At 34.7% G+C, this 9,554-nt stretch overlaps 1 protein-coding gene across 1 annotated transcript; it reads left to right on the plus strand.

Moving 5' to 3' along the window:
• Window positions 1-1,088: 1,088 nt before the first annotated feature.
• On the plus strand, window positions 1,089-7,336 carry LOC148596539 (tereporin-Ca1-like). The gene is made up of 3 exons (XM_088563888.1): window positions 1,089-1,243; window positions 2,728-2,978; window positions 6,911-7,336. The coding sequence occupies exons 1-3, from the start codon at window positions 1,162-1,164 to the stop codon at window positions 7,319-7,321; spliced, it is 744 nt and encodes a 247-aa protein (XP_088420014.1). The 5' UTR covers window positions 1,089-1,161; the 3' UTR covers window positions 7,322-7,336.
• Window positions 7,337-9,554: the final 2,218 nt, after the last annotated feature.

Below are 9,554 nucleotides of genomic sequence, written 5' to 3' on the forward strand. Positions count from 1 at the left end.
GTAAAACTTGTTTATTGGGTTTATTGGCATAAAGAACATAGAATTAAATTTAATATATTAGAAATACCAATAAAATGAACCTAACTATCTGCATTTGAACCTAAATGGGGTATGCCAATTGGATTATTTTAGTGTGTTAGTATAAGAATTGCAGACGCTATCAGGCTTTACAAAAATTAAAAGCTCTGGCGACTGCTATATCAATTCTGATCTAAAGTGATAAAAATCAGATCTACAACAAATACTGAGTAAAGACAGTCTGATTTTGTTATAGATAAGTAGCGGTACACTGTACAGCTATATAGTTCAATAGAATGCATTGACATTGACTCGAAATACGTGAAACTGATAAACATAAATAATAAAAAAACGGTTATGAACAAAAACGGTGCAGAAATTAAAAAACAGCGACTGGTCCGGGAGTACTCGGATACAATCCCCTTTTGTTGGAAACTATCGAAAATTTCGTGCATTTATTTTTCGGTAAAAATTTTCCAATAAAAACCTGAAATCGATCTTCTAAATTTTATGGACCCATCCTTCTGGATGCGTCAGCGACGAACTACAATATCCACTTGCATTTTAGTTAGATCAATTGATAAAGCGGTATTTTGCGTTAAATAAGATAGTCGGCACAAAAATCTAACTAAAACTTAAATATTCTAAATAAATGCTCGCTGAAATGTATAAAAGTATGTTAATAGTGTGGGATATGGGCTTAGTTTGTCTCGCATGCTACACGTGCATATATGTATAAGTCTGTATTAAGTATCTTTAGTTATAGATTAGATTTGATAGCCAAAACAATAGTGAATACGTTTAGTTTCCGTACCATTAAATGACACCAATACGATATTACACTCGCGCTAATTTATTCTATGAATGGATATTAATTCAAAGGACCTATTCAAATAATTCGAAGGATCGCATATTTTTTTTGCAAGATTACAGAATGGAAAACCAGCATTGTATTTGCATGCTAATGTGTACATATATCATAGTGCCAGCTATTGATATCGCTATAAAAAAAAAACTGAATAAGAATGTTTGTTACCGATTCTTTTCATTGCTGACACCTACCATCAATTCATTGTCACCTTTTATGAGGAAAAGCTATCAATAGTGAACTAACTTTTAGCCACTGCGTGATAAGAACTTTTTATGGTGTACTACTTCGAATCCTTATCTCCGAATCTTACTTGCTTTTCCACGATGTCGGTAACACATGCAATTTGGGTTTTTGGTAAGGGAACATTTTCACTTCTCCAACTGGTTTGAATATTCTCGATCAAATTTTCACTTTATTGTGATAGAATTGTGCTCGTCGCGAGTACATATTTTTACGAGTTTTATTAAATAGGTTGAGTGGCGAATCCAGGGGAGAGCTCTGGTTCGTCGGAACCCAGCCCCCATTTCTGCTGGAAAATGTTGTTTATTTTGTGCAAAACTTTGACAAATGATAGCCTGTAACGCACCTTTATATATATTGTTTAATCGGAACCCCCTTTTGTAAATTTCTTAAGGTGCCATAATGAAATCATAAGCCGATTTTTTTTTTCAATCATGTCAGATAAAACCAGCTGTTTAATACCTCCGTGACCGACCGGTCCTCGAGTTGAAGACAATATTTATTGATAACCGAGTCCAACCTCCGACTATGTACATAACGTATGAAAAAGTGACAGTGAATTATAGATACGTGTAAACGGCGCACAAAAAAAAACCAAACAAACAAAAAAGTTTCAAACAATATAATTTTTTTTTAAACAAATGTGATAGCATATTACCGTTCATTTATTCAATGATGTCATTTTTACGGGAAAGCGCACGTGTTCTGTGTTCTGTTTTAACCCGTGGCCGGGTAAGATAAGACACCGACCACTTTAATACTGTAACAGGTGAGGAGCTCGGATTTAAAGAAAAAGGTTTTCCAAATGTGAGGACATTTTTTTTACTCAGCCAAAAGAGTATGATTCCCCCATTACTTAACAATGTACACAGCCAAATGTGCTACATATGGTAATCAAATGGTGCTCGATTTATATGATAATCATATGGTAATCATATGAAAATCATTTGATGTTTATCATGTGGTAGTCATATAATTATCATATGATTCTCATATGATAATATGGCCTTGAAAACATATGATAATCATATGTTTGTGAAAAACGTGATTATCATATGATAACCATATGATGCAAACCATATGATTCTCATGAGTGGCACATTTGCCTGTATAGATTTTCAAATAATAATTTCTATCTCAAAGTAATATCCAACAATCCTCGAAAATAAAATGATCTGTGCCGAAGAAAATCTCGCACAGCTGAAATAGGAATTTTCTTGTCTATTTAGTGAGAAATTGACATCAGCGATATAACAATATAGACTAGTGGTGCAAAAGATTGAAAGTTACTTCAGTAAAGTGCGTGCTTGTTTTTGCTGGGCTGCTTTGATACATGTAGTTTAAATAAAAATGTTAGTTGTACTATACTGATGCATCTGGTCCATGCTAACAGTTTTTAGTGGAGTTTGGGTTAATCAATTAGTATTTTTGTTTCTTTGTTCGTGTTTTTTTGTGTGTGTGTATGTTTCCTTCATCTTGGTTCCCTTTCATTATCCTCTTTGGTTTGAAGAACTTGAAATAGCCAGTATTTACCACAACACCTTTACAACAACTTTATTTGTACTTTCAATATTTCATATACTTTCTTTAATTTTCAGCTATACTCCATGGAGTAGAAGGTATAATTGACTGGGCGGCTGCTATCGGCGCCGCTTCCGCTGCTGCAAGTACTGTGATATCGGGGGCCAGCATGGCACAGAGCTTCGCCGGAGCTGGCTATTCCGTAGTTTGTACTATTGAAGTAGAAAATTGGACCAAATATCCACTTGTGTACCCGGCGTCTAAGATTAATGGAGGAATAATAGCAAATCCACCAGTTACTGTGTTACCAGGGCAACGTGAACAGTTTGTACGTTCGTACTACATGTATCTCACTTAGGTTTTATATTTCATGTAAAATCTTCTTTTAAAACTAATCACGTCGATAAAACGCAAAATCTGCAGACCTTGTAACTGCTTTTTCAATCTGCTTAAAATGCACGATCTGACATGTGCATGGAGGGTAGCGCAATCAAAGATGTAATAAAAAATATATATCATGGAAACTCCATTTTATCATTGTTTTACCACGGGCTGACCATTTATGCCGCATTATTGTACCCCGAACGATAGCGATAGCGAGGGTAAAATAATGCGACATAAATGGTCAGCCCGTGGTAAAACAATGATGAAATGGAGCGTCCGTGATTTATTTCGATTCTAACAGGACAAATACGGTACTGTTTACATTTTCGTGACCTACTACGGTAACCTTAGACCTGCAATATTTGTCCGTAATTGGTTGTACACTTTACGCTATGTCAGTTGAAATGGTCTCTAGTGAAAGAGTAGTCAAGGGAACCAATTAAGGTTCTAGCGGTAATCAAAAGAATGTAAACCAGGGACAAAGACCAGACATATAAAACAGACAGACACAACAAAGAACATAAAAAAAAGGCAAATGAGCAACTCGGACTCAACTAAAAACAGGGAGCATGGACCAGGTGCACCGGTAGAGTAAGCGTCCTCTGCTTTTCTAGAAACTTTGCGTTGTAATTTATAGAATGAAGGAAGAGTGAGCAAGGGAACCAAGGTTATAGTGGTAATCAAAAGAATGTAATCCAAGGACAAAGACCAGACATGGAAAACCGACATACACAACAAAGAACAAGAGGATAGCACAGATTTATGGTTTTCCACAATTTCTTCTTTGGAGAGTGTGGTAGCAGTATAGGTCTTATCACTGCTATTATTTTCTACGTCTACCTCTGATAAAAACATTGGATGTAAAACTTTTTGCAGACAAAAACAATGTTGTTTTGGGCTTTGTCTGCTGGTACGACAACATACTTGTCATGTATAGTAGACAATGTTTTTGCTACATCGGGGTCTTTGAAAACTGATGTAGCATTGGCACTTATTGACCTACTTAAAACTTTCAATCGTTTCAAAATTAAAGACCTTACGGCCTTTAACCACTCTGACAGAGAACCAATGTCTTCTTGTTCTCGTTTTATCCATTGTCTTGCGTAGTCCTCCACGGCATCCATAAGAACTTTAAAGTTATAATTCCAATTTATAAGCGGAAAGGGTAATTAAGTAGAACCATGTTACATCTGGCCATAGTCGTTGGCATTACAAGGTCACAGTGTTCACACTTGGACACGTGCAATGTTTCATTCATCGACGATTGTTGTTTGTTTTCATACATGATGGCGCACGTGGCACGTGGGAGAATGTTACCGTGTCCGCGTGTAAGTAATTGTTATGGAATATAATATAACTTTTCTAAAACACAACGTTTAATATTTTCATTAAATATGAGTTTCATGTTCATGAAATGAATGAAAACAGCTGATACACATCGGAATGTTACGTGTGTTTGTTTACATGATTTAGGTGGGCAGTAATTTAGACACACACAAGCCATGCCCAATAAGTCGCATGCTGCTAATTTATCAATCGAAAATCAAACACAGTTGTGGCCTCAAAGCATTTTAAGTATATTATAATTTTAATTAGATTGGCGCGTTTCAGTCCACTAACTTGCAAACTCTGCAGTATGATTTTATAGTGTGCCAAAATTTGCACAAGACAGAACAGAACAGAACAGAATTTGTATTTGTTGAAATCCACACATTTGGATTGTACCAAAACAATACAAACAAACAAACGTATTTATGAACCGTCATTCTTAACACAATGAGAAAAAACTATATATCATTGAAAATAGTTTATTGCAGACACACGTGTCTCATCCTCTATATGAGTATAGAATTATATATATAATCATGATAATATATGAATAAGATAAATTATATATATAGCATTTATATTTATATATAAATGAGACATTAAGAGATGAAGGTGGTGCACCGTCATTGATTCTGGTTCCTTTTTTATACAATATCATATTCAACACAAATGAACAAATATCTAAATTTTCATTAAGATCAAATTCACGAAAAGATGGAACAATATCAATAATTTCAGAGAACAATCTTTTTCAAAGATCTTTTAGAACGTTAAAAAACATTAAAAAAATGGACTTCATCTTCAACTTCCTTGTTACATAAAAGGTAAATTCTATCTTCCACTGAAATTTTCGAATAGCGGCCTACTTCTATTGCCAGTTTGCCATTACTAATCTTGATTTTGGTAAATGTTTTTATAACATCCCTCTCAACGTCTAGTTTTGGATATGTATCAATTTTATAATTATCTTTAGATTGAAAATAGTTTTATTTCAACTTAACTGTAATTGAATGTAATAATCGTTCAATTGAAAAAGTACTATGATTATCCCATACATGGCTGAAGTTCAATTTTTTTTAATAAAAGATTTATTTTTGTGGCCATCATTGAGTTTTGAATTAGACATGCTTGCATCATATAAAGGGAACCTTCTGATTTAATTACGTGGAACCAATATTCAATAGATGATTTTAAAGCTGGAATAGCTACCAGATACATTTCTAATTCAGCTAAAACGGCTAGATTATCTGCCGAGCGGTTAACTTCAATAAGTGATTTAGCAAAGTTTATCTGCATCTATACAATATGCATTGTTCATGAACAATAGTGACAGAATCTTCAGTAATGTGTGTAGTGCAATAGTTCATTGTGTATATATACATCCATTGTTAATCATTAAGAACAAGTATGGTCTCCAGATTAGTATTCGTATTGTTTGGTGTGAATGAAAAATCAGTTTCAGCGATATGATGCATTAAATCATACATCTAAATAAAATTTGTGGGGAAACGCTCTCGGATTCACATGGGGTCTGGGAGTAGGCTGAAGCGGCCGCTAGCAGGACATACTCTGAGTTCTTCGGTCAGGTATCCCGAAGGCTGGGCTCCGCTACCTCCAACCACTAACAGAATCCCCATAAGGTGCGGTCGTGCGGGATCCGTAAGGATTGACAAGACCGTAAAAATCTCCAGTCATCATATTCCGCCACTGCATAATAACGTATCCTGGTTACTTTTCAATTATGAACAACGGTAAAAACAGGAAACAGGTAACAACGGTGCCAGCGCCGACTGCTGCACTCAAGATTGCTGAAAAAAAATAAATAATTTGGGCAATTTTCGCAAGTTTTATTTAGAAAATATGGTTGCAGGATAAAAACAGTACATGGACATTGCCGAAAATATAAATATATTTATTTATACATTATACTTGCTCCAAAACAGTCAGATTAGCCCGGGGAATCAATCTGACTGTTTCTATAGCTAGTTAAATACATATATTTTTCGGCAGTATACATGTATTGCATATGTACATCGATAGTCTCAACATATGATAATATATATAGATTTTCTCTCCTGGTCAGATAATTTAGGAATCAATTAAATTGGACATAAGTAATATGGATTTGCTCCCACTGTATATGTAGCCCAACTTCTATACATGTGTAAATGTGTGCATTGGTTGTTGAACATTAAGAATTAAGGTAATCCATTATAATCTTATTCAATGAGAAAAAAGTGGATGCACAATTCATACTTCATCTGTTAAGCATGTTTTGTTTCTGAAATCAAAGTATACTCCATTTTAACCCTTGCAGGGAATCGAACCCTGCTTTACTGTTTAAATAGTTATAATCACCATTATACCTCCAGGATTTATTGACATGTAGCTGCAGATTCTAACATTTATATATAGGTCTGCGCAGGAGATATGTCAGACGGAACATTGGGATCCTTTGCCAGTGTCAAATTAGGTTCTTGTCAATCTTCTTTAATTTCCACAACCTAGGCCGATTGACTTGTACACAGCATTTTTATATTCATTTAGGTAGCACACAAGACTGGAGGCACTGCAACCGGTACGTATGGGACGGCATCATGGCTTATTTCGGCTTCCAATAGGAGAGCAGTTGTAATGTGGAGCTGTCCTTATAACTTCAACCATCACGCCAACTGGCTCGGCGTTGGGCTGACTCAAGTTGGAACCGTCAGTCATAGTGACTGGTTTGATCAGATGTACAACAAACAGTTTATTTCTACCATGAACTACAAAACAGCCGACTATTATGGCGGAACAACTACAATTTCCGCGAAAGATACCAAATTTGAAATAACTGGAACTATGGGAACCAGTCATAAGGCCAAGGCCCGTATCATTGTTAGACCCCTCGAGTTAGATGACCTTGCAGGACCACTGAAGGACAAAATTGAACATGCTATCACCCCTGTTGGTAAATAAATAATTTCCAACCAGTGTACTTTGTATTCTTTTGACAACTTTGAATTTAATTTTCCAAACATGACAATACACTCTCAGTAAGCTTTTTGGATATATTCTAGACTTATATCGGTATTTCCAAACGATATGACAAATAACCGCGTGAAGTACTTGAGTTGTTGAACTGTCAGACATTCGCCGTTGGTCATTGCTCGAGTGATTCTTTTTAAGTCCCCCCTCTTACAATATCATGCCCCGATCGATATAATTCATTCTTTTTTTTCTAAATCAACTAGAAATATGATTGCAAGATGCTTTAGGTTTCCGTACACAAACATTTGAGCGACAAATATAAATTAAGCAGGATCCAAACATTAAAGGTATGTTAATTCGTTTTTAAAATAAGGATCTGAAATATTAGCCAGGGGCGCATTTCTTTTACCTGAATCTGAAAAATGTTTCAGTAGAATGTTTCAAAAAACAGAAACATGATTCGGTGATTAAAAATACAACATTTGAGAAACTGTAACATGTTTCAGTTTCTATCAAAACAAACATGTTTCAAAAGTAACAAAATGGCTTGGTAGCGAAGCAAAATAATGTCGGGACCGGTTTCGGTTTGTGTTTCAGTTAGAAACATCAATCACTTATGTTTCAAATGTTTCGATATCATGTTTCTGTTTCAAGTAAAAGAAACAGTGAAACATGAAAATGATTCAGAATCATGTTTCAGATTCGGGTAAAAGAAATGCGCCCCAGATCAGTATGAATATTGCATATAATATTTTTCCAAACTCTGCTAAATTTCAATTTCCCTTACCAGAATTAATTGACTAAAAGCGAGTTCTCATAACAGTTTCTTTTCAAATGACGAAAAACAACAAAGGCAATGGCAAAAAAAATGCAATAAAAATAAGTTTATCCATTGTTATTTAATATAAATAAATACTCGATGCCTTAGTTCTAATTGGTTCATTTAAAATTTTCAAAAAAAAATAGAATGTTTACAAAACGTAAACTTTTGGCTAAGGTACGAAACAAAGGGCTGTCGTCACCTGCCGTCAACTGCTTACATTTAGATGATTAGATGAAATAAAGATAATTTACATGTAAACAACAGATGGACAAATGATATGAATCAATTACTACTACAATTGATCAAGATTACGGAAGTTAAAGTTCAGGTAGAACGGTGGGCACATGTACTAGTTTTTCCTGATAGTAGATAAATCAAAACTCCACTATTTGTAGAACAATATAAAACTGCGCAGTTTCATATTCAAATTTTCTCATTACTTATAAGTAGGCGAAAAAAATGTGTGGCCACAGGTGTATTTAATTTTTTTTACATGTATTTGAATTTTGTCTTATTGTTGACTAAAATATAAAATTAACTATAGAGTTCTATGGAAAAATAAAAGCACGACTAAAATATGGATTTATCACTATCTGCTTAAGACTCATTCAAAAGTATACAAGAGGGATATTAACGAACACATAACAAATAGAAGAATATGAATTATTGTGTATTTTATGTGTGTTCGTTATATGCATTTTATTAAATAAATACATACCCTTAAGGGGTAATCAAAAAGTCACATTACAATATTCAATAAACATTGTACAATTTATACTCATCTACATCTGCAACTGAAGTAATTAAGTCCTCGGCCACGAAGCGACATTTTCTTTCTTTTTTTCCGTTTTTTTTATAACCGTTTTTTATTCATCTACCGTCATTCTTTCAATGATCTTGTCCGGACGAATTCGCTGATATCCGTTAGTGTCTCCCTCGACGCGTCGCGAGGGGAAATGGAAATGCCGGGAGTCCCTCGGTCCGCGTTTTCCGCATTTTTTCTGTAATGCTTCTAGCAAATATTTTGTTTTTGGTCTGTAGCCTAGCTTATTACGAAGAGTTACAGATTAAGTTTGACTTGGTTGTGATTGATTTTATGGGTGTTATGGCCCTTAATTAGACGTACGAAACTTTACACACATATGCTGCGCAATCTGAATTCGGAAGGGCAGCCGTTTTGAATCGCAGCCATTACAGGTAAAAAGGTCTAAATATAGGATATATATCGATATGTCAATCACTGAGTTGGGGTCAAAAACTCAAATTTTGGTACAGTTCAACATATAATGAACAATAAAGGAGAGAAAACGAAGTTAATGATTTACAATGAAACTTGTTTTGTGTCAATGTTTGTGTGGTAAATATGATGTACAAACTGACTTGCCCTACTTTTCGAAA

This window comes from Perna viridis, chromosome 15 (genome assembly GCF_037379345.1).
Source record: "Perna viridis isolate PV_CMFRI_1.1 ecotype Kerala chromosome 15, ASM3737934v1, whole genome shotgun sequence".
In the NCBI taxonomy this organism is placed as follows: Eukaryota; Metazoa; Mollusca; class Bivalvia; order Mytilida; family Mytilidae; genus Perna; species Perna viridis.

What these genes read in the sequence shown, in the direction of transcription:
- LOC148596539 (XM_088563888.1), top strand. Translation starts at nt 1,162, where the DNA reads ATGGTGTACTACTTCGAATCCTTATCTCCGAATCTTACTTGCTTTTCC. An exon ending in ACATGCAATTTGGGTTTTTG is followed by an intron (nt 1,244 to 2,727) that starts GTAAGGGAACAT and finishes TTTAATTTTCAG; the next exon opens with CTATACTCCATGGAGTAGAA. An exon ending in CAGGGCAACGTGAACAGTTT is followed by an intron (nt 2,979 to 6,910) that starts GTACGTTCGTAC and finishes ATATTCATTTAG; the next exon opens with GTAGCACACAAGACTGGAGG.